Consider the following 26,662-nt stretch of genomic DNA (forward strand, 5'->3'; position numbering starts at 1 on the left):
TGTCAAGAATTATTCTGGATGTTTTTGTGAAGGTTTTTTTGGGGGGGGGGATGAGATTAACATTTAAATCAGTGGACTTTGAGTAAAGCTGATCACTGTCGAGAGTATGGGTGAGCACACCTAATCAGTTGAAGGCCTAAGTGCCAGACTTCTGCAAGCAGACTGACTGTCTTTGGACCCAAACTGCATCCCTTTTCCGAGTCTTCAACCTGCTCGCCCATCCTGTATATTTTGGACCTACCAAGCCTCCACAGTAGTATGAACCAATTTTTTAAAAATAAATCAATTGATAGATGACACAGATGATAGACAGACAGATAGATAGACAGATGGATAGATAGAACAATGCTTTGGGAAAGGAGTCCAGGATGAGCTGGCAGTGTGGTACATGTGTGAGATGTGATGCCTCCAATGTACTTCATTCGCAATGTACATAAAACTTTAAGGCAAAATTGTTAAGCAAAACAAATTTGTTAAAGTTCATCTTAACAATATGTGAGTAAGATATTCAGAGATCTACCTCCCAATAACATTGACTTTGTTGAATTCTGAGCTAGGTCAATGTTATCAGGGAAGATCTGGGAGAACTATGCCAGTCATTACGGTAAAATTCATTTTATACTTAGTGTTTTAGCAACCTATTTGTTTTAAAGATATGAAGACTTTAATTTAAAGAATCCTTCTATTAACAAGATTATTTAAGAGTAAAGTTAAGGTAAAGTAAATGGATAAATAATTCTCACTTTAAAAAACATACACTAAGCAAAACCACCAAAATACAGATCTGTTAAAAATAGACCTTGTCTTTGATGTTTATTTCACATTATCTAAGTACATCCAGATATGCAAATTTACATTTTTATTTCACATCTTTGTATTTCTGATATACATATAACAGGACAAAGAATACCTTTACAATATTCAGCCTCAAAACCCTGCTTGGGGAAAACAAGATTCTCAGCGGCCTTATTCTTTCTGCTCATGTACAAATACAATTCTAAATAATTGGAGTGAAAATTAAAATTGCTAAAAAGACAAAGTGACTAAATTTTTATGACACCTGAGATTACTTGGACTTAATTTTTTAAAATGGCCCTCTAATTACTGAATTATTATTCAGTGGGTAACATTTCTTTGGGAGCTCCTTAAACTATTTCAGGCAGCTTAGTTGGTTGCTTCTGGGATTCAGATAATCTGCATTCAGTTCACAATAGTGATACACCAATGGTGCTTAAGTGTTGACGTTATAATCCTATGTATTCACCTAAGACATTTTTTAAAGTGGTAGTCAATATCATTTTTCTTTTGTGAAAATATCTTGCCAGGCTAGAAAATGAGCAATTATTTCCTCAATTAGGCAAAGAAAAGGCACAGACCAGTGCAACGCAGTCCTAATTTTAAACAAAACAATCAGATTGAATGAAAGACCTTAACATTTCGGTTACAATCTTATGAAATTCAGATATGTCTAAATCACACTGCAGTACTAGATGGCTGCGTGTTCATTCTGTTCAATGTTGCCCACGAGATCTTTTGTATCACTAATTCCTGCATTTGTTCTACTGTTAAAATAGAGGGTGTTTTCAAACGTATTCTCTTGAGGTAAATGCACACGTCTCTTCTTATAAAACCAATACGCAGCGAGGCCAGCACCCATTACAATCAGGAGGACCACAATTACGACTACCCCTGCCACACTGGAAGGCTGTTTAGAAGGGCTCATCTTCCTCGGGTCAGCTAGAAATAAATAAAACCATTAGTAAAAGAGTGGAGGGAGGTAGATGGTAGAATGCTATGGAGAACAATATAACTTCCTTTTCTGAAAAACAAAAATGCATAAACATTCTTTCCAATGACATTTGTCAAACAGAAAGGCAGGCATGAAAGCAGAATAGAGGATTGTTTTAGATGTTATGATTATTATTCAGTTTCAAGACTATTTCATTTATCTATGTAGCTCCACGCTACATAGCTCCATGCTACATATTCAGTTGCAAGACTATTCAGTTGCAATGTTTTAAAATAGCCTGCTTCAAAATAAGGCTGCTTACAAATATATTATATGAAAAGAAATAGGATAGTAATGATGATGCTGATGACAATAAAAAAGCAAGTGAAACTATTAGAAAAAAGAGAAAATAAGAGTAGTAGAAATGTGGGCTCATGAGTATGATTGGTTAATGAAGAGGAGTCCTGAGGTTAACAAGAAGGCCACAGCAAGCCATAAATCTCTCTGTTTTATAGCAGCCAACCAAATGAGTGAAATAGGATGTTACCTAATTCAGTTATGTATAAAATTAAAAATGAAAACCATTGCTTAAAAAAGAAAAAAACCTCATGGATTACTGGGAGAAATTTCTCCTATGGGTTCCTATAAGGTGACTCTCTGTAACAGAGCAATCAATGCCTTTAAAAGCATCGATGGTAAAACCACCAACCTGTCCCCAAAGCCTGATTTTCTAGAGCGACAGTCAAGGGAGGCTGATGACATAGTGACAAAGGCTGGTGCAGCGCAAGCAAGTCTAATGAGAGTACAGGGGATGTAGGGAGGGATTATTAGGGTTTGTTTAGACAAACTATATTAATACATTATGAATAAGGAACTTGAAATTTCCAAATGGTCTTACCTTTTGTTGTCATTAATGTGTGGGTAGGTTCAGGATCAACAACTGTTTGTAAAATAAGAAAATTATTAAATATTTGTAAAACCCATATATAGATAGTATTATTTGGTTCACAGATATAGTAAATCCTCCGTGTTTGGATTATGGTGACATGACATGATACGATACAGATAGATCAGATCTGTCTATTCCATAGCAGCATCCTGCAGCTGTATGGTGAGTCTGAATACATTGGAAGATCTAAAAATTCAGAGATGGGTAAAAGTGGGTACAGTTGTAATACAAATAAATACTATAATAATTAATAAATAATAATACAGGAATAAACTGTGTTTTGTGTACTCACAACTGTAAGCCTACTTTTGCCCACCCCATACAGCCCTCAGATTTGTATTTGAACCACTGATACTCATTCTCAAAAATCTACCCAGTCTACCCATAAACAATGTATTCTGGGCTAGCAGTTTTGAAATAGGCCCATGGAAGCATTAAGTATTACAAACATTTGAATGAAAGTGAAATAAGATCCCAATACTGCACCAAAGGGTATGTGGTATCTTTAGAACAGACTTTTAAAAGCCTGAATAACTATACCATTCTAAGATAATAAAAATCTATGGGAGATGGAGTATTTATTTATCTAATTAATTTATTTATATATTATTTAATTAATAATTTCATATGTTGGGAAGGCTACTGTATGAAGTGGAATAGCATAAAAATATTATTAAAGGCCAGATAGTATCATATCATGGGCAAATAACATGGTTAATTTGCCCAATCCCTGTCATTCCATGGTCTGCCACTGAGATCTCAGAAGGAGGTTTAATTTGTCTTACAAGATTTATTCCTTAAACCTTATGTGATTTATTGTAATAATTCTGATTCCCTTCTAAAACCCTGCTCCTTCCAGTTTGCCAAGGTGACTCTTTCACTTTTTCTTCTCATGCCATAAGTCTTTGCGGCCTGGCTCTCCAAAACTGCTTGCAATTTTGCAGACCCATATGCATGGATATCCCGTTATAAGTGGATTGATAAATCAAAACCATTATGTCAGCTAAGCAGGTGGGGAGTGTTTTATGCTCACTCGGAGCTGCAGACAGCAAGTGATCACCATGGTAGGCTGTATTTTTCACTTACGCAGGGGAGAGCTTGCAAGAAACCTGTAATCGCATTATAATCCCATGCCTGACATCTTAATATTAGAAAGTGATGGTGGTCTGTCAACATACGTATCAGGGAGCAAATTCCTACTTACTTTTTGGTCTTTTACAAATATATCCTTTGTAGGAAGAACAGTGAATATTATTCCAAAATCCAGAAGATGCAATTAAAGCTACACAATCATTTCGGTCACCAGAGGGGTCTCCTGTGTTCCAGTTGACAAAGGAGACTGGATTGTTGTTCATCCATATCCACTTTCCTGGTGATCAGATAGAGCCAATAAAAATATAAGTTAAAAATCCCATCTTAAAATAACTTCAACTTATCCATGTAAAACTTCTAAGCATATTATTTTATATTGCAATCAATATTTGTTTACAGTTAGACTTTTAATGGATGATATTATAATAGCTAATTATCACAGGAAAGGGTAGTGAGACTATGTTTCTTAATACAGTTTTAGTTGAAAATTTATTCCTAATTAATACAAACTTGTATATTTATCTTGTTCTATGTATTTTTTTCTGGTAAAAGACAGAAAATATTTTTAAAGCTTCTTAAACTAACAACTACAGAAAATATTATTTTAACTAGCAACTTTCAAGGTAGAAAAACATGTGTGTCATTGAAAATTTCAGTTCTTATCTCAAATGAAAATATTTTTAATTTTAAAACTTTCCACAAATTAACCATTATTTAAGGCAAGAGTTTCTGAAACTGAAACCTTGTTTAACATACATTAGTTTGAAATATTTGTAACTAAATAATCATCCTGCAAAAATTACCTTCAACATTTCTGTACAACCCTATCCAAAAGTTGGTTTTGCCTTGAAGTGGCTCAACTCGATATGATAGGAAACTTGATTCAGCAGCACTTTCAATGGAAACCAAAGAGGCACCTGCAAAATATAGAAGAACAAATATGATGGGAATACACTTAAGTAGCTGAAAATATTTTTATAATGACAGTATTTATACTAAGAGCAATATAAATCATTCGAACATACCCACTTAAGAGAGAGAATTTTAAGGGGTAGACATTTATCCTTTCAAAATTTTGTTTTCTATTCTGAAAATACATTTTAAAGCATCATCTGTGTACAAGCACTAAATGAGCTGCTGCAGAACATGCAAAGAGAAGGAGGACATAGAAGGTCTTAATAGGGTTATAATAATGTAGGTAGTTGTGAATCAAGAATGAAAGGATGTGTTAGAAAATAAAATAAGTACAACATGCTTTTGATTTTGTTTTAGGTGAAGCAACTGAAAGAGAGCATAGAGGAAACAGAATTTAAGATATCAAGAAACATACGATTCCAAGCAGAAAGGATAGAAAATAATTTCAGGAAGAGGAAGAATAAGAGAAAAGACAAGAAAAAAGGGAAGCATAGAGCTTCTTCAGGAACACAGATGACTCACAGATGCATGGAGTCCTCTATATTGGTTTATGGTAATATGATATAGATAGATGATAGACAGATAGATCTATTGGGAAGAATTAATAGTGTTAATAGATAATGCAGTTTGGCTGGACTAATACGGTCAATGGGTAAAAAATGACTTGGGTTAGGCCTTACTACAAATGGCAGTAAATTGGTATTTAGAGGAAAGAACACTTAGTTTTTTCAGGCAACAGAACGATGCAATGCACTGCAGGAGTATGAATTCAGCTGTTAAGTATAAGACTGTACAAAGCAGGGAGACAGATATTGAGAGGCTGGTTCAATGACTATGACATTGACAATGCACATCAGATTAAGACTGATTAAATGTCAGCCTTAGATTTTAGAGTAAATAGCTATCGCTTTATAATGGTAACAATGAATATACTTTAAGCACTTTATGCCAGACAGTTTGCTTTGGGCTTTATAAGCATGACCTTACTAAATTTTTACAACAGCTTTATCAAGTGGGTACTATTGGTACCTCATTTTGTACTCAAGTAAAATATAAAATACAGAAGATATGTTAAACTTGCTAAGATTTTAATGATAGTAGAGGGCAAAGTCATGACCATCAGTGATCAGACAAGAAGAAGAAATAAAAAACATCCAAAATGGAAGAAGGAAGTAAAACTGTCATTATTTGAAGAAGACATGATAGGGTACATAGAAAACCCTATAGAATCCACAAAAAAAACTACTTGACCTAATAAGTGAATTCAGCAATGTAGTGGTTACAAAGTCACTATTCAGAAATCAATAGTATTCTTGTACATCAACAATAAATTATCAGAAAGAGAAGCTAAGAAAAACATCCCATTTACCATAGCAACAAGAAAAATAAAGTATCTTGAAATAAATTTAACCAAGGATGTAAACGACCTATACTCAGAAAATATAGAACACTGAAGAAAGAAACTAAGGAAGATACAAATAAATGGACCATACATCATGTTCATGAGTTAGAAGAATTAACATCATTGAAATGTCCATACTACCCAAAGCAATCTATAGATTCAATGCAATTCATCTTAAAATACCAATGGCGTATTTCACAGACCTAGAAAAAATATTTTAAAAAAGTATATGGAACCAAAAAAGACCCCAAATAGCCTCAACAATCCTGAGAAAGAAGCACAAAGTAGGAGGGATCACAATACCTGATATCAAACTATACTACAAAGCTACTATAATCAAGACAGCTTGCTACTGGCATAAGAACAGACGCATAAATCAATGGAACAGAATAGAAACAATCATCCAAATGAAAAGGTAACCAACTGTATAGGAGAACATATTTGCCCATCATAAATCAGACAATGGTTTGATCTCCAAAATATATAAAGAACTCATGTGACTCAGCACCAGGAAGACAAACAATCCAATTAAAAAACCGGCAAAGGACCTGAATAGACACTTCTCCAAGGAGGACATACAGATGGCCCATAGACATGAAAAAATGCTCAACATCACTAGCCATTAGAGAGATGCAAGTTGGACTTCCGGCAAGATGGAGGACTAGGTGGATACACCGTACCTCCTCGTACAACCAAGATTAGAAAACCAATAATTTACAACAATAATTTACTATCAGAATAACACCCAGATCCGGCAGAGGATTTATCTGAATGGAAGTCGGGCAGCCAAGAAGTTGAAGTAGACACGTTCTTCCGGACTGGTAGGAGAAGACGAGCCGGGCGGGCGCGGGGCTGGCTCGGGTCGGCGGCGCGCGGAGGTTGGGGGAAGGTTTGGTGTGAAATCAGCGTGACAGCCATCTGGCGCGCAAGAAGGCAGTGGTGATCCCTGAGTACGCAAGCTGCGGCTGGCAGACCCAGAGGGGCAGCGATTGTGGACCAGGGCAGAACTCGCAGCCCGGAAGCCCAGACAAGGGTCTGAGTCCAGGGGAACGGAACTACCTCCATTGTTTTCTCCCGCCCTGCTCCCGCCCCGCCCCCACATATAACGTCACAATCTAGCGACTGGGGTGCCCAGCCCCGGTGAGCACCTAAGGCTCCGCCCCCCCACCATAACAAGAGCAACCAGACCGGAAAAAAAAAAAGGAGAGACAGGGGAAAAAAAAAACCATGTTTTCAACAGAGCAGATCAGTCCCCCAGGACTCATCCTTTTGAGCGACCAAGAATTAGCCAATCTATCAGATGCGCAGTTCAAAACACTGGTGATCAGAAAGCTCACGGAACTGATTGATTTTGGGTGCAATTTAGATGAAAGAATGCAGATTACCATAAAACAGATGCAGGAAGACACGCGGAGGAGAGCCAATAGTGAAAGGAAGGAATATGAGTCTCAAAACAATACAGTGGACCAGAAGGAAGATAGAATCAACCAAGTAGGAAAGCATGATGAAATAAGAATTCAAAAAATTGAGGAAAAGATTAAGAGCATCCAAGACACCTTTAAACGTTCCAATATCCGAATTATAGGGGTACCAGAATCGGAAGGGGAAAAGCAACAGATTGAGCACATATTTGAACAAATAATAAAGGAGAACTTCCCCAATCTGGCAAAGGGAACAGTCTTCCAAGAAATCCAAGAAGCTCAGAGAGCCCCAAAGAAGTTGGACCCAAGAAGAAACACACCAAGGCACATCATCATTACATTAGCCAAGGTAAAAACGAAGGAGAGAATCCTAGAAGCAGCAAGAGGTAAGGAGACAGTAACCTACAAAGGAGTTCCCATCAGACTGTCAGCTGATTTCTCCAAAGAGACCTTACAGGCAAGAAGGGGCTGGAAAGAAATATTCCAAGTCATGAAAGACAAGGACCTACATCCCAGATTGCTCTATCCAGCAAAGCTCTCATTTAGAATGGAAGGGCAGATAAAGTGCTTCTCAGATAAGGTCAAGTTCAAGGAGTTCATCATCACCAAGCCCCTATTTTATGAAATGCTAAAGGGACTTATCTAAGAAAAGAAGATAAAGAAAGGACATGTATAGTAAAAGGACAGCAAACTCACAAATATTAACAACCACACCTAAAGCAAAACCAAAAGAAACTAAATAAACAATTAGAACAGGAACAGAACCACAGAAATGGAGGGCACATGGAGGGTTAGCAGCAGGGGGGTGGGAGGAGGAGAGAGGGGGAAAAGGTATAGAGAATAAGTAGCATAGAATGTAGGTTGAAAATAGATAGGGGGAGGGCAAGAATAGTACGGGAAATGTAGAAACTAAAGAACTCATAAGTATGACACATGGACATGAACTAAAGGGGGAAATGTGGGTGGGAGGGGGTACAGGGTGGAGGGGAGAGAAGGGGGGAAATGGGACAACTGTAATAGCATAATCAATAAAATATATTTAAAAATGTTAAAAAAAAGATGCAAGTTAAAACCACAGTGAGATATTACTTCACACCTCTCAGAATGGCCATCATTAATAAATCAACAAACAGCAAGTGCTGTTAAGGAAGAGGAGAAAGTGGAACCCTAGTGTGCTGTTGGTGGGAATGCAAACTGGTACAGCCACTGTGGAAAACAGTAGGGAATTTCCTCAAAAAATTTGAAATGGAACTGCCTTATGACCCAGCAATTCCACTGCTGGGAATATACCCTAAGAATCCTGAAACACCAATTCAGAAGAACCTACCTATTCCTATGTTCATAACAGTGCTAATTATAATACCATATGACCTCACTTATAACAGGAATCTAATTAACAAAATCAACTAACAAGAAAAATAAAACCAGGGACATGGAGACATGGAACAGACTGATAGCTGTAGGAAGGGAAGGGTGAAGGGAGAAATGGTGGAAGGGGAAGGGATTAGTCAAAGAACGTGTATGGACAATGGTGTGGGGATTGACTGTGGGAAAGGGCAGTGGGCTGGGTGGAGGGGGCCAGAGGGGAAAAATCGGGACAATTGTAATAGAATAAACAATAAAAAAACAAATAACAAAATAAGAAGCCACAGATATTTTTAAAAATGGACATTCTTCTTAAGCATACGTGGAACATTCTCAGATTGACCATATGTTAGGCCACAAAAAAGTCTCAGTAAATTTAAAATTGAAATTATATCAAGCATATTTTCTGCCCATGATGGTATAAAACTAGAAATAAATTACAAGAAGAAAACAAAAATTCACACATATATGGAGATTAAACAAGATGCTACTGAACAATTAATGGGAGATAAATAAATAAATAAATATATATATATATATATATATATATATATATATATATATATATATAATCTCAGACTTTAAACAGACAGAAAACCTTCCATTTCCATATTGATTAACCAGGAAGGCCTTATGCTAAGTGAAGTAAGCCAGACAGAGGTAGACAAATACTACATAATATCAGCTTTGCATGTGGAACTTAAAAAAAATGGACTCACAGAAACAAAGTTGAATGGCGGTTGGCAGGGGCTAAGGAGTACAGGGGAAATAGGAAGAGCCTTGTAGAGGGGTACAAACTTTCAATTATAAGATGAATAAGGTCTGAGGATCTAACATATAACATGGTAGCTGCAGTTGATAACACTGTATTGTGTAATTGAAATTTGGTAAAAGAGAACTTTAGTGTTCTCACCAAAAGAAGAAAAAATGCAAATATGTGAGGTAATGGATGCATTAATAAACTTGATGGGGGGAGTCTTCTCATGATGTATGTGTAATAAATTACCATGTTAGGCACTTTAAATGCCCTAAAGTTTTATATCAATTTTACCTCAGTAAAGCTGAAAAAATACAAACCTTAAAGTAAAAAGTAAAAACTCAAGGTTAACTTTTGAATGAACCTGCAGGATATGAGGCTACAGCTCTTGCACGCCACTGTTGGATGAAGAACCCTGATTTAGGGCATAATCAAAATTTAGTAAAAAAAATAGTAAAATATTCAGTGAAATTTAACTAAGTGAATTTTTAAATGTACCCTAAAAATTAACTTTATTTGGCATTTTTATTTCAGGGGAAAATTATCCACTTATGTCATGTCTGAGTTTTCTTATGTTTTTCTTCACAAATAAAATAACCAGATATAAATTCTTGTCTATTTAAGGTAAAGCAAAGTTGTTCCTGAACACTTGTAAACCTGAGCTTATTGGTGACAAGATGTGAATACAATACTCTGAATAGCTGAGAATGAGAATCCTAACAATTTAGTGTATTAGGGCCGAAAGTAAGAAAGTATTGCTCAGTAGATGACTATTTTCTAACAAATTTGTTAAGATTTTTGAGGCTACAGTATTAGAAATTACATTTGGGGGACATGATGTTGACTATTTTGTTACAATATAAATTATTCAGGAAAACAAACAGGTATTTTTACATTCCTTCTGTTTTTAATGTGCCGTGTTATTAGTATCATGGCAACCTGGAATAGATGACTGTGGGACTTTCTTACAGTAAATGTGACACCTACCCATTCGGAGACATTCCAGAGATGCTTGGCCCCAGTGCCTTGTGTATGAAGACTCAATATAGTAGCAGTGGCCATGGAAAGGAATCCACGCTGAGTGCTCTGACTCCGGGCATCTGCCAGGCAGCTGGGGAGGTTCAGTGGCGGGGACTTCTGTTAATTAAAAAAAAAAATAAAAAATAAAGTAAAATATGAAGTTTCTACAGTGTGTAGAAAAAATATAATAGTAGCTGTGGAAAATTTCATCGCCTATCATTTTTTTTAAGTTCTAATCATTTGAATCTATCATTTTTATTATTGGGCTTTCTATTTACTTCATCTTTTTTCATTTTAAATATAGTTCAGTAGAATATATTTAGAGTTCACTAAAGAATGGTGGCAATCAATTGCACTCATAATTAAGAATATAGCCCAACAGGTACCCAGAAATACATTAAATACCAAACACAAAGTGACCCAAAAATAATTTGCAAAGATAGTCCCCCTTCAAGACACTCTTTTTGGGGGGTGTGGGGTGGATCTTAAACCCTATAACCCTTCTCAGCTATGGATGTCCAATTTTAAGACTGCCTGCTAAGTAGGACATTATCACCATAATATCACCAACTGATGAATCTACATGCATTCTGATAAAATTATTTTGATATATTTATGCTATTGACATCAAAAGCAATAATAATTTCCTAGAGAATCCTACACAGATTCAAAGAATAATCTCAATTACAAAAATTCAGAAATTTATAAAGAGCAAATATACTCATACAATGAAGAAAAATTTCTATCTCCATTATTTTGATTTATGTATATTTATTTATTACCAAGTCAATCTTCTGTTAGGTGAAGGAATATGTTTTATTTTATTCTTAGGCTCCCCAAGACATGTTATATAGTTTAACAATGTTGACGGTGGTATGCATTAGCTTATTGAGAAAATTGCAAATGGCTAGATTGCTTTTGTATATTCAATTACCATCTGATCTTTTGCAGAGAAAATGAAAGCTTTCATTGCAATGTGCTGTCTTCCAGGTGCCATCCAGATCCAGATAAACACAGGCTGATTTTAGTTTGGGCTCATCAGCAGCCCAATTAGTGTACCTCATTCTCCATCTATCAGTCCAAACGTAGTCACCCCCAGTCTGCAAAAACAAAACACCATTAACATGGGTGGTGCTTCATTTAGAAAATGCCAGAAGAGCCAAGTGAAGATTTAAAAATATATTTAAGACCATGACTTCACAAAGAACCTTCAACATTTAGGATTTTTTTTTTAAATGAAGAATGCTAGCTCAATTTTTTAAATATTTTTTTAAAGATTTTATTTATTTATTTTTAGAGAGGGAAGGGAGGGAGGGAGAGAGAGAGAGAGAGAGAGAGAAACACCAATGTGCGATTGCTGGGGGTTCTGGCCTGCAACCCAGGAATGTACCCTGGCTGGGAATCGAACCTGGGACACTTTGGTTCCCAGCCCACGCTCAATCCACTGAGCTACGCCAGCCAGGGCTAACATTTAGGAATTTTTTAAAACATCATGGGTTGTTTCTACCAACTCAACTTCAGTAAATACAGCCTTTCTTGAAAAGAAGACAACAATAAATATATCCTTGGAAGACAATTTGAAAAACGGACATAAAGCCCTATGTTGTCTCTATGAAACTCTTCTTATTTGTAAGCTTTCAGTGACAAAGGTCTTACCTTCCAAATAAAATATTTATTACATCACCATTGAAATAATAATAAAATTTAAATAATTTTCATTGAACTCATGGACGCTGGACAGATACACATTTCTTCTAATCTTATTGTTTGGCTGTTGAAACAGGCCAGTGGTCAGTGACTTAGGTAAGGTCCTGTGGGTAAGGAATAGAGGGGTGTAGGTCTCGCCTTCCACTTACATGGCCTTTCAACCATAACTGACCATGATGGCATTGTTTAAAAAGCTGATTGCTTTATTCAATTTACACACTTGATGTCTCATTAAATTTAGTCAAACAATTCAGGGTCACAAAAAAAATAATTGATAACATCAAAAATATTACTTATTAAGCCCTGGCTGGTGTGGCTCAATGGATTAAGCACCAGTCTGCAAACCAAAAAGTCACTAATTCAGTTCTGGGTTAGGGCATATGCCTGGGTTGCAGTCCAGGTATCATGCAAAAGGCAACTGATGGATGTTTCTCTCCTTCCTTTCCCCTCTTTTTTAAAGATAAATTAAGTAAAATATTTGTTTAAAATATTACTTATCAATATATCTGTTCAACAGTCTAGAAGAGATTTATAGGTAATGCCTAAGACCACGTGATACATAAAACTAATTGAAATTTTTGAACAATCTAAACAATTGTCCCATATTAACAGCATTATTTAATTTACCAAGTCAATTACCATAGATTTAGTGACAAGATCAAAAGTATGTGTTATTTAGAATTTTGTAGAATTTTGTATTCTACCATGTTTAATTAAATAGTGTTTATAAAATCATTAATTCCATAGATGTAAAGAAAATAATAGTACTCTATTAGTTATAAAGGTCTGTATAGTAGAAAGCTATTTAGTCATTCTTAAAATAAATAAAAGCCTATTTTAAACTCATAAGAGAATTGGGACCACATCTGAGAGAAGAAAATGAATGAATTATCAAGCAAATTAATTACTAAAAATTGAGTCAACACAGACATAAAATTGTCTTGCCTAAGTTTAATCACAGAAATCATGGAACTATTTACTTTTAAATATTCACTTCCCTACTTAGGAAGTACTCATTGCATGAAGTGTAAATTTCAACTCTTGCCTCATGGCATGAGAAGCTTTATAAAATCTGACACCCATCTACTTGCGAGTTTTATCCCTTTCTATCCTTTTCTCTCTTTTTGGTACTCCTTCCTTATGTTTCACCATCCCAGAGGACATCTATAAAGTTTGACCTTCCCTGAGAATCACTCCTGTGGCACAACTGATCCCTTTCTCTCCTCTTGTAGACCTTGCTGTCACCTCTCTTTGATACTTCTTGTATAGTCTCTTAATTACACTACTTGTTGACACCTCTGGATCTTCTAGGAAGTTTGCTAGTTGACTAGTTGATGAATAGATGTATGCATGGAGGGTAGGTGGATTACAGGGCATCAGAGAGACTCATTTGGGGAATGCTTCAGTAACTCCATTACCACTCAGTTCTATGACTCATCTCTCCCTCCACCTCATTCTCTGCCAACATGGAGTATAGAGAATCGACTGCATGAAACTTCTTACACACAGATGGAAGCTCTCACAATTTCAGGACTGAAAACAACTTTGCAATGGCTTGCCAGAAGAAATAAAATGTATCCTCATCACCCAGGAACTATGCCCCTGACCTGCTTCCCTAAATCCCATGGCACAGTTGTAGTCATGACGCTAGAAAGAAACAAGTTAATAAATAAAACTGTTTAGATGTAGAATTAATTTTAATGTTCAAAAGCAATATGAGAGTTATGCACCAATAGGTGAATGAATAAAAGATGTGGTGCATACAACAGAATATTACTCAGTCATAAAAAAAGAATGAAGTCTCACCATTTGCAACAGTATGGATGGATTTAGGGGGTATTATGCTGAGTGAAATAAGTGAGTCAGAGAAAGGTAAATACTATATGATATGTGATTTTACTCACTTATATGTGTAACCTAACAAATAATACAAACAAAGAAAAAACAGAAACAAACTCATAGGTAGAGACAAAACTGGTAACTGCCAGAGGGGAGAGGGTGCGGGAAAGGAAATTAAGAAGTAACAACTTCCAGTCATAAAATAAGCCACAGGAATAAAATGCACAGCATAGGGAAGAGAGTCAATATCACAACTTTGGACAGTGACAGATGGTTACTAGACTTATTATGATCACTCTGCAAGGTATATAAAGGTTGAATCATTATGTTGTACACCTGAAACTAACATAATATGGTATGTCAGCTCTAAATAAAAACATTTTTAAAAAGCAATATGAGAGTTAATATAAGTTAGGTAAGTCTTTATTTGATTTCTGTCATATATCACTAGCTTGCTAGATCCTTGAAAGCAGTGGATATTTGAAAGACTGGGTCTTGCTCATGTTAGTATCATCCTTATACCCCAGCACACTTTCCTACATGTAACAAGTGTTCAACAGGATGAATAGAGAGAGAATCATATTCAATCACAATTTATCAACCACATCAAGTCAGACACATGTCTACATCTTACCAAGTTACTATTCAGGCCAATCCACACAGGTTCATTGAATGTTTGTATCTGCATCCATGCAAATGCATTACTGTAGGGATCTAGGATGCTAGCCATAGAAGAAGTCTGATGCTTGCAGTAGTCTTCTGCGTCATACCATTTTAAACTAAGTTTTACGAGTGAGTAGCTACTTTTACCATATTTAATAAAGCCATCAGTTGGAACTGTTGCTGGAGAATTAGGCAAGGAAGGATCTGGAATACAAAGATTATTTTCATTAGCATTTTCAACGAACATTACCTTAGGGTCATCAGTACATGACTACTATGTTTCACACATCATAAAAATAATCAGAATAGCACAAATCCAAACCATCAGTGTTAAAAATATTTTTATAAGCCACTTAACACTTGAAAATAAAGCTCTATTTTTAATCAGTATGCCTGATTAAATTAAATAATTTTCAAACTGTATTTAGAATATCAAGGTAATTATATAATCAAGTTTCCAAACTTTTTAAAAAATAAGCTTGCAAATTCAATGAGATCTAATATCTGGATGGAAAAAAAAGACACAGTTTAATCCCATAAATTAAGGAATACCTATCATCCTATCATTCCTAATCTTTATTTTTCTACCTTGGTCAAACTTCAAGGTCAACAACAGTCTTCCTCTCCCTCCCCCCATCCGTTCACTCTATCCATGAATTTATATCTTGTTTTATCTATTTGGGCCCTCCTGTGTGTAACACACCTCAAGAGATGGGTTTAAGTTCTGGAATGAAGCCGTACACGAGTTCCTAGTTCATTTACCCTGATCTCAGGGTCAGGGTGTCCTCTTACTTGTGATTGCCTGTGTCCTTCACTGGGGTTCTAGATATCCTTTCCTACCAATTTTGTCTTGGCTACCTCTCTGCCTGTCCCACTCTGCACCAGGCCCAATCCACCATCCACCTTGTTCTCTTGCTACACAAATGCCAAACTTTCTTATGATTATGCTGGGAAGGGAACCACTAGATTCCAGCAAGTGGGAGCAGCCTCCCCTTTTTTCTGAGGTTGCTGCCACCTTGTGTTGGAAAAGTATCATTAGACCATGAGATGCAGGCCAGGGTCTTTAAAATGTTCAATTTCACAGCTTGGGTTTGTCTAAAACATCTTTGGGAGTTTTTTTGATCACTGAAAGTGGCGAATGATACTTGAGGTAGAGCTAAAAAAAACGACTAGGCAACCTGGCTCATCTGACTAGTTTGCTTGTTTATGAAACAGAAAAACTGATAAGGAAAAACTAAAATATTGAGAGTTTAGGTTGTGGGGAGTATTTTGTTTTCTTTACATTTTTTCTATATTTTTTAAATTTTCAACAAAGAAAAGATGTATTTTAAAATATTTTAAAATTTACATATGTTTTATATATTTTTATTCATATATTTGTATATGTTAATATAGATTTTGAAAAATGCAGAAAAATATAGTAATAAATGAAGGCATGAAAAATCACCCTTAATCCCACTATCCAAATTAGACCACTATTCTTATTTTGATGCATTTCATTGTCCTTTTTTTGTTATTATTTTTAAGAGGATTCATAGTGGGGTTTGGTTTTGGGGTTTTGTTGTGTTTTTTTTTTTACATAATTGACAGTATAAAATTTTATAGTGTTTCTTTTTTACTCTAACACTTTAACACCTTTCCTCAAACCTAAAGTCATTAAAAATCTTCAAAATATTTTCATTGGTGGCAAATACACTATTGCTTACATTTATAATCATAAGAAAAAGATTTTAAATAAGCTTCTGAATCATCATTTACTCCTCGAAGGAGCCTCCCCACTTTGCCCAAAGAACAGGAGGGCAGAGGCATTTCTGGGCCTGAGACTCTGGTCCTCGGGCGTGGCACAGGGCAGCGATTTTCAACCTACGCATCTCAAGAAGTTTTAAAACATGCGATGCCTGACTATTTAGTCGGGGGCACTGACCTCTTTTCCCTTAGCTATGTCAAACACAACAATAGCTATTGGGGGAGTGAATCAAAACTATATCTATTTTTTTGGTCAGGTCGGCAAAAAATATAATACATATATCATCTGGTGTGTCGCAGAATTTTAGTAATTAGTTCACGTGTGCCATGGGATGAAGAAGTTTGAACACTGCTCATGTGGAGAAGTGACAGAGCCTGTACCAGCTTTCAGATTAATAAAATTTGGAATGCCTTCAGTTCTTTTCATTCATCTGCAAGCATCTTAAGTGATTTCCAGTCATCGCTGGCATTAGTCATAAGCTGACATTAGTTCCCTGATTCCCCAGAAGGTAGAAAATTCTTTTAGCTCTGGAAGGAGAAGTACCTTTTAACTCAAACTGATCCTCCAAGAGCTGCACTCAGGATGACAGCAAACCCACCGCACCCTCCCACCTCATGTCTAGTTGATTTTCTTGAGTTCTGACAGTCATTGTGTGTAGCTAAACATTTATATGGTAATTTCAGCAAAAATTGAAATGCGTACAACCATAATCTTGACTTTCCATAAATATCCGCACATTCTGTTTTAGTTTCATGTCACTGTAGTTGGGATTCCTCAGCTGGAAAAAGGAAGTGAGTCACAGAGCTGTGTTTTGAAAGACACACAACAAAGAATGAGGTAGGTGTGACGTTTTATACCAATGGCTCTCAAACTATGTAAGCTCAACTGAGCTATTCTTACTCTGACATCTTTGTTAAAGTAAGACTTTCAACTTCAAGTTTAATCTGCACAAAATTTTCTGGTAATAGATGAGAGGGCACACTCGTGAATAAACTAGAGAAAACTTCACCCATTTTGTCTGTCATATGGGTACATGTATTAAAGTGAGAATCAAACCTGTTGGTGTTCCAGGGAATCATTTCTTAAAATAAAGCTATATTTTTAGAACAGTTTAAGGTTTACAGAAAAAAACTGAGGAGGTCATTTCCTTAAACACGATTGCAAAGCTTCAGCTCTCGCCGGCAGGTGAGGTTCGGTGGGACTTACCGGGGCGTGTCTGGCACACGTAGCCTCGCTTACTTTCACAGGTGTCATCCATCCATTTCCCGGCCTCCTTTGACTTATCTCCCATAATGACAACACAGTCAGCCTGTACATTTGGGGGTGGGAGGAATTAACAATTATTTAGGTCAATTCATTAATAAGCCAAATACATCGCCCCTCCCTAACCTCCCATTTTAAGATTGTCCTCATCCGTTTACAATGCAGTATACTCAATCCATCCTTACTTTCCACACACTGCACCAGCTTCCCGTGTGGGTCCCTCACACTGAACTCTTGCTGTTTAACAGAAAACCAAACAGAGTTGGATACATTTTGGAGACAGATCTGAGAAACTTTGCCATCAGAAATTCTATTAATTCCCTGATCCACAGCTAACACTGCTACAGCTGCCTTTTCCACCTCCCTGCCCCCAACCTCATTATCCCTCAAGCCTCAGCTATTAGGAACCCCCAATCCTATACTTCAAAGGTTCTTTATCCATCCCCATCTCCCTCTCTAGTTATTTTTATCTTCCACTGACTGTCCTGGCTCGGAGTCTCTGCTGTAGTCCCCAAAACCTGTCCACAGTAAGAATGTTCCCACCACAAAATGCCTATGAAAAGTTCTCGTCCATTCTCTTTATCAAATTGTGTTTTATCTTTCCACTTCCCAAGTCCTGAGATTGTAACAACATTGTATATGTGTTTCAATTTCAGTTTTTTGAAATATAAACTTTATATTTTTACATACACTAAGAAGTCTAGGAATAAAATCAACAAAAAATGAGCAGTGTTTTTTTCTTGAAGGGTGAGATTACAAATTTTACTTATTTCTGTTGTTTCTGCTTTTCTTTATATTCTGAAAACAAAGTGCTTGTGCAATAATAATTTTTTGTGCTTTACCTCAAAAAATTATTGTGCCTGAGATCTTTCTAAGAAAAACCTATCTCACTCCATTCTACTTTAACTTCTTTAGTAAGTTTTCATCTTTCATTGACATAAAGAGGGTCAAAGAATTTCCCCACTGAAAATCACTCATCACCAGAATGTATGTGCTCTGCATATAGCTACCAAATTAATTATTATAAAGATGTCAGACTCATAGATGGAGATCAGGATGACAGCTAGTGGCAGGGGCAGCGGGAGTGGGTAGGTTAGGGGGTGGAGGGATTGGGCAAAAAGGAAAAAGGACTCATGGACATAGACAACAGGGTAGGGATTGCAAGGAAAGGATTAAAAGAGGGGTAAAGGTAATGCAAATCAATCGATCAATCAACCAATCAATCAATAAATATTAAATTTACCAAAACACGATGTCATTTTGATCAGATCCTGATCAGACCTTTTTGCACTGCCTCTCTGACAAAGTCCAAACTCTTTCATAGAGCATCTAAATTTCTCTGAATTCTGCTTTCCACCTTTCATAGTCCACTCCTACTTCTTTCCTGTACAAAACCCTTGCTACATCCAAAGCCATTTATTCCTGACCAAACAAACCTACCATATGCCTTTTTATGGAAGACTTTTTCACCTTGCTCACCTAACAAGGCCTTACCCATCCTCTTGCCGAGTTCCCCTGACCATTACACTTTAAACTTCTTGAGAAAAAGGCCCCTTGTGATTCTCTCACACCCTCCTTCCCTCCACCCAGAGCAAGGCTCTGCAGGTATGTGCTGACTGATTATGTCACTTCACCCCACAGTAAGTTTTTTACCTCCTAACTATTGTACTTTATAGCTAATGCTAATCATGCACTTTTATTTCTTTACTGTCTTCTTTCTTGCACAATACTGTGGTCTAGCGTAAGTGTGAGCTTCTTTAAGGTCAAAACAAAGTCTCACGCTTTTCATAATGCTTAGTACAGTGTTTAACACTGACTAGCTGACTATTCAATGATGTGAGATTAAAAGTAGTAACATAAAGAAACAATTATCTGTCTCTTAGGTTACTGTACTAAAGTACTTAGTAAACATTCTACAAATGTTAGCTCAGTAATAATGAGGAGGAGGATGACGACATCTTTAGAAGTAGTATTACATTCCAGATCTACACCCTAAACACTACACAGCCTCAAGGGTTTAGGGGCAGCTGATGCAAAGAAAGTTGCGTTCCAGTGTACATCCTGGCTATGGCACAGGCCCACAGTGGAGCTGGCTTTCCCTGTCCCTCACTGCAGCCACCACCCACCTCCAAGTGGAAGAGTTCTTGACTAAATTTGTACCCTTGCCTTCAGGGCTGGCTCAGTCTGAAACAGTTAAAATCTACAAGAATGAATCAGACCACGAAATACTCTGATTGATTTTTCATGGAAGATTAATTGCTAATAAGGTGACTTTAAGCAAACTGATAGGGTATAGAGAGGTGACATGAAAGTGAGAATTACATCTTCATAAGAAAGACTGCTCCTTCTTCCGCCAGGGTAACCTTTCCCCCAGTTGGTATAGTGAACTCCTTGCCCGTCTGTCCAAAGGAACGTGTGCTCTGAATTGATATCGTTCAAGCCAATCCAGGCATGAAAAGTAGAGTCCTTCATCTGATAGGTGAGAAATGCTGGAAGAAATTATCACAAGGTAAATTTTAACTTTGGGGGAAAATACTGAAGATATTCAAAATACATTAACTTAAAATATCTAGCATGTGACTAGTGCCTTTATTATTATTTAGAAGCACTCACCATGAAAACACACACATTTAACCTTGCATTGTGTTGTTGACTATGCTTTGGACTTTGAAAAGTTTCATACAATAAAAGTCCAGGTTTTATCTGGGCCTCTACACCTGCTGTGCCCTGCCCAAGGGCACTGGAGTACTGAGACAAGGGACCCTCCAGGCCGCCCCCTGCTCTGATCTAAGTTGTGGCTGCCTAAAATGTGTGGAGGACGTACAAGGTTCTAATTCACACACAGTCATCCTATGAGTTAGTGGGCATCCTGATTCTGTAAATAAAATAATCTGATTAGAAGTCCTAAGGGGCAGAGATGGCTTGCTCTTCATCCAGAAAAGTTTTTAAAATAAACACTATCCAACAAGATGCTTTAGGCTGCCAAATTATCTTAACCGTGGTTTGTCAAACCAAGAGAGCTGCCCATCTGGGACTCCTCCTGGCAGCTGACTCCTAGGGGTCAGCAGCTACTGAGTGTGCTCAGACCCAGGGGGCACCCTGAGGCTAAGGGCCCACATCATTAGGAGAGACGATCTAGAAAAATTCAGAGGATATAGATCAAATGTGGCCTCTTGTTTCCTTATCATTTCCGTGGCAGTTGAGAGGGTGGAAAATATCCAGAAGCAGGAAAATATCCAAAGGCTGAAATGTACACGTGCCCTTCCCCCTGTGTCAGCCCTTCCTCGCAGCTCCCACTGCAGCTGTCTTCGGTGCCCATGACAGCACCTGCTGGCACCCGTGGGCTCCTAGGCAGAGGAGCACCAATTCTACAGAACAATTTCTAAACATTTGTGCTTAAACACAACTCCTGAATGCAAATAGAAAACCAAATGACTATGCACTTAGGTTGCTAATGGAAAATGCAAAATAGTAAGAAGCCTGTAGGGACACAATTCTCTGTTTATTCAAAAACAAACAATTTCATGGAAAAGCCACTGCTCCCTGCTTACTCTTTTTCAGAGTAGTAGATGTCTCAATCACCCTGCTCAGAGATTTGCTTATTTCTCAATTAATTAAAGGTACAAAAATTTTTTGTCTTCTTTTTCAGAAAGAGACAAGAGCATGGGTAGGTATTTATTTTAGTTTTATATCCTAAAGAAAATCATAACTTTTGCCCTATCGCCAACTTGAAATTCAATGAGGGAAAGCTATACCTGCCAATATGTCAGCACGGAGTTTTTCTGCCAAAAACCACAATAAGAATTCAACAACGTGTGCCTGTTTCGCCAGGAATAATGTTATTTTATGTGAAAATTGTTTCCTTCTGCACATCTCTATTACCCAGGCTCTAATTTTGTTATGCCAGGAATCAGCCCTTTGTGGTTAAGAGAGGGATCAATTATTGTGTTTCTGTGCTGGGTAGCAAAGCCCAAAATGTGGTAGGCTAGTTAGAGAAATGTGAATATTATATTCTTAAAATATTATTATTGTGTGCTATGGTTTGACCCCCTTCTCTCAGTGTCTGGCAAGTTGCTGAACTTGTCAAAGGCCCTTGGTGAAATCAGCTTGATAGATTTATCGTCCATGCATTCCAAGAGAGCGCAGAGCAGCACTGATGGAGTAAAATAAACATCTGGGACAGTGCCATACAGGGGTCTAGTGTCTCTTTTTTCTTATATATTTTGAGACATACCATTTTTTCTAGTAAATGATGACAAAGATTCTTGGAACCAAATAGGAACTTAGAAATTACCCAGACCACATCTCTTAGCAACAACTTTCGCATCACTTCATATGTATGACAAACACTCACTGAGCATCTTCCTCAGTGTATGGGCCTCTACAGCATCCATTTGAGTGCCTTCCAGTTCGAGTGTTTTCACACCCCTTTGAAAACTCATGAAGCAGCCCATCCAATCAATTCTAATTGCTAAAATGACCTCCTAAGTTTAAGCCTAAATCTGTTTCCCTATAACTGCCACTCAATTGGTTCTGGGTCTTCCTTCTGGAACTAACCAGGTTGGTCCTTGAAAATCCACATCCTCTCCTTCCCAGGCTGTGAAACCTGAAGGGCCTTTCCAACATTCCTCACTTGCCACTTGCTGCAGTTTCCAAACCCTTCCTCAGTTTAGTGACTTTCATCTGCATGGTGTAGAGCTGGTCAACATCCTCCTTAAAGTGACAGGTCACAGATTTAACCTAATGTCTGTTTCAGACGAGGTGGCCCAGAAAAGTCCATGCAAAAGCGGTCAGGCACCTTCTGCCTGATAGCAACCTAATGGATTCTACAATCCTCTATATGGCGACGGCAAGGTTTTCCCTGCAGTGCTCTTCCACAGAGCTCTGGCTTGTGCCTACATTTTATCAAAATGCTTTTCTCAATTTATTCAAAGTTTATATTTAAAAATCAGTTCTACTGCACTATGAGTTATGTGGTAATATGACTAGAAGAGCAATAAATGGGCAATCAGTAATATCTCATTTTATTGCCAGAACAACTCTATTTCTTTGCCTCTTTGGGAAGAAAAATGGTTTGGTGGAAACAATGGGAGGCAAGCAGGAAGACCCAGCCCTGGTGTTCACCCAGCGAGCTCCTTGACTCGGGGGTCTGTGAACACCACTTTCCCGTTCACAAGGGGGCAATGGTACCTGCTTCACGGCATTAAGCTGACAATGAAAAGGGACTTTATACACAAAATGATGCTTGCAACTGAATAAAATAGTTCTCAGTATGTGCTTGATTTTCCCCTTTCTAAAAATATCATTTACTATCACAATATTCCATTATTTTATGAGGAAAATTACATGTTCCAGTGCATAATGGACTGTACAGTGTCCCGCATACCTTGTTCTCTTTCATTGCGTATGGAAACCAGACTTCCTCCAAGCCCTCTGCAATCGTTTCTTGCTTCCTGCCATGCTTTTCTTTCTTCTTGAACAAATCCAAAGATTTTGAGACACTTGGATGAAAGAAAAAAACCCATAGTGAAAAGACTACTGAAAGACATCAACATTATTTATGAAGATTATAGCTAAATATAAATTTCCTGAAAACCAAATAGAGATCTAAAAATTAAGTTAGTTTTCTTACAAACTTTCTTGGCAAAGCTCTTTTCTCTTCTGGGACAAAGTGTACAACCATTGGATAGTATCTTTACATACACTCCTAATTTCCATAGAGAATTGGACATGGGAATCTTGACCTACTCTTGCCTAAAATTTTCTAAAATGATGAGGGAAGCGAAAGTTAACTTTAAGCTGGAAGATGTACATTGTCACTCTCCATATGAGGATTGATATCAAGACTGCCACTCATTTTTTCTGTACCTTGTTGTTGTAGAAACTCCAACCTTCCTTACATCCTCCTGGGGGCACTTGCGTGGCAGGAATAGCTGTAGTGTTGATGCTGCTATTATGTCGCTGGCAGATGAAAGGATTTGCATAACCACAATTAATGTCATTCCAAAACCCTGGCAAAAAACCAAAATAGTGATATTAGATTTGCATGTTTATGATTAAAAACACTCTTTTTAAAAGTATATTTATATATTATAAGGGTTCTCAAAAATGATTTAGAGTACAATCAAATTATAATTTATACAAGTGACTCAAAAAATCAGTGCAATATATTATCACTTACACTAATAATAGTTCAACTTTATAGAAAGCTTCCTATGAGCCATGTACATACTTGGTATTGCATATGTGTTATCTAAGTAGCCAGTTACAGCAAACGATAATAATCTTATAATTAATTTATGTGTAGCAAGCATTTATTTAGTGTTATAGATGTATAATCTTGTTTAATTTTCTCAACATATAGGTTCTGTCATTATTCCCATATTGCAGATAAGATGGAAGAGAGAGATAAAGGAGATAAACATTCTGGATATTTTCCTCAAATCAGAACAATAAAAAATTCACAAAATGAAAAGTGAGACGATTGTGTCATTTATTTGAGAAAATGTTAGGCATCTGTTCTCCTTAAAAATTCAATAATTATGCTGCTACAGTTAGAATTGTCCTTAATTCTCTCTTCTTTTTCTCTCCTGATTTAAGTGCACAAGTTACTACTTTCAGCCTAGGGAGATAGCAAATGACACATCATACCACAAGCCAAATTCAAGAAGATCTGCATAGTGACTACCTGAATTTGAGTACATGACTACACAGTTCTCGTCGTCATTTGCAAAATTGGGTTCACCTGTGGCCCAAGCCACATAATTCACCTTGCTTCCATCCATCCAGCTGGAAAAGAAAATTCAGGCATTTAGAACAATTCAGTCATTAGAATAACTGGTTATACAGTCTAGAGGTGGGAACAGGCAAGTCAACCAAGATGAAGGGACCACAGGATCCTAGGCTAACAGAAGAGAGGGTAGTAGAAAGCAGTTCTAGAGAGAGGGTTCTAGACAGATAGTTCTCAAGAGAAGTTTTAGAGAGACTAGCAGGAAAACCACAAAGGTGCTTCTGGCGCACTGTGGTCCTCCGTAGTAACCTGACGCTATGGCTACTCTGTCTTCTTTACCCTCCCTGAAAGGAGCTGCCTTTAGTCCTGAAGTGGGAGAAGAAATGGAGATGCCAATTACTCTGGAAGTGGGCCAGAGCAAAAATCTTTCTGCAGTACTTCTTAGGAATCATTCTCACAAAGCACAACCACCCACAGAGAGGCTGAGAATATGGAGTTTCTCTTGAGGCCCATTCTCTACATTTCATGTTTATTCTGGTTTTGCTTATGTGGACCAATGTATATTGTAATATTCATTATAGAAATTCAGAGACATTTAGCTAGAAAATGACCTAGAGATCATTGAAGCGATCTCTTAATTTAGAGATTATTAAAATGGGTGTTTGTCCAAAGGAGCATCAGACATTTCTGATCTTTAAAAATAATGAGTATAAGGTTAAGTCTCATTCCACAAAGAAGAGAAGCAATGGTCACAGGGAACATATGCAGCTACAACATCTGTGCATGAGCCAGGAAGACACATCTGCTTTTCAAACGTAGGAGAACGTGCATATTAATGAGGAAGGAAAGAAACCCCCAAATTTACTAATTTCTTCCTCCCACAGCTTTTCCTGGCCCGTTTCCCATGGGAAACAGTAGTCATTCCTCTGAAGGGAAAGCCTCTCATGCAGTTAAAACAGTTTTTCAACATTGTGATGTTAAAGCAGCGAGTGAGGCAACATAAAAGACCTTTTGGTTCCATGCACCAAGGAGTCCAAGTGGGAATCATAACTTTAAAAAGAAATTCAATGTTCATGTACATATAGTACATCTTAGTAGATGATTTACTAACAGGTGATGGCATTCCAAAAAAAAGATGGCTGAAGTTTTACAAGATTAAATCTGGTTTTGACTTACATGAGAATTAGAATGCTGAAATATTTAACAGAATTACTTTAAATTCTTTTTGGTTTTCTTAAAATACTTTTTAGTTGGAGAACTGTGGAGGACTTTTTAAAAATACATTCAGCAAAATAAAATCCTCAAAATAACTTACGTTTATCAGATCACTACCTTTAAGTAAAGTTATTTTATTTTTATTTACTTACGCAAACTTTTTATCCAAGCTGATTGATAGACCAATAAAATATGCTGGCTGTGCCTCATTCTTGTTTACCTAAAACATAGACATTTACATATAGTTCAATCTATACTTATATAATAAGCAAATTCTTAAATAAAACCTACATATGAATAAGGTAACCTATTTGAGACTCTTTCTAAGAAGGGATTTATGTAGAAATTTCATAGTATATTTAACATTATGTTTTTCACAGAAATGAAAAGGAAGATATGCATATTATAGAACAACCTGCATTTATAAAGCCAATATCTAAAGTCATTCTTTATAATGTTGAATGCCTACAGTAATTAGGCTGTTGAAGGCCATCTTTAAAACAAACTCACCATTTGGAATTATGTCTCTAAGGAAAGACTTCTTCACCTACATACATATTTGTGCAATATTATGAAATATCCTGAGAATTTCAAACATCCTACTTACCTTTGTAATCAAATAAATTTTTATTTCTTTACTACTGTTCAACTATTTTTCTGCTCTCTCTCTCTCTCTCTCGCCTCTTTTCCGGCAAAAAACAAGGATGCCGTGAAGATTTTTAAAGAGAAAAATTAGGCCAAGCGCTCTTGGAGAACAACAAATTACACCTTCACTCTTAGCTGACAAGTTTGGTACAACCAAGAAAGATTTTTATATGAATAATCAAGCTGTCCTATCTATTAACCAA

General features: G+C 36.9%; 1 protein-coding gene across 1 annotated transcript in view; it reads right to left on the reverse strand.

Annotated features, from left to right (window-relative positions):
• Positions 1-785: 785 nt before the first annotated feature.
• MRC1 (mannose receptor C-type 1) overlaps positions 786-26,662 on the reverse strand; it is an 80,892-nt gene continuing 55,015 nt past the window's right edge. The window contains exons 18-30 of the mRNA XM_028507292.2: positions 25,967-26,034; positions 24,558-24,658; positions 23,738-23,880; positions 23,256-23,370; positions 20,192-20,358; positions 17,813-17,915; positions 14,831-15,063; positions 11,585-11,750; positions 10,618-10,767; positions 4,574-4,687; positions 3,883-4,047; positions 2,628-2,669; positions 786-1,737 (exon numbers count right to left, since the gene is read on the reverse strand). Of these exons, the coding sequence (XP_028363093.1) occupies positions 1,487-1,737; positions 2,628-2,669; positions 3,883-4,047; positions 4,574-4,687; positions 10,618-10,767; positions 11,585-11,750; positions 14,831-15,063; positions 17,813-17,915; positions 20,192-20,358; positions 23,256-23,370; positions 23,738-23,880; positions 24,558-24,658; positions 25,967-26,034 (1,818 nt within the window). The 3' untranslated portion in view covers positions 786-1,486. The remainder of the gene's footprint in view (positions 1,738-2,627; positions 2,670-3,882; positions 4,048-4,573; positions 4,688-10,617; positions 10,768-11,584; positions 11,751-14,830; positions 15,064-17,812; positions 17,916-20,191; positions 20,359-23,255; positions 23,371-23,737; positions 23,881-24,557; positions 24,659-25,966; positions 26,035-26,662) is intronic.

This window comes from Phyllostomus discolor, chromosome 1 (genome assembly GCF_004126475.2).
Source record: "Phyllostomus discolor isolate MPI-MPIP mPhyDis1 chromosome 1, mPhyDis1.pri.v3, whole genome shotgun sequence".
Taxonomy (NCBI): Eukaryota; Metazoa; Chordata; class Mammalia; order Chiroptera; family Phyllostomidae; genus Phyllostomus; species Phyllostomus discolor.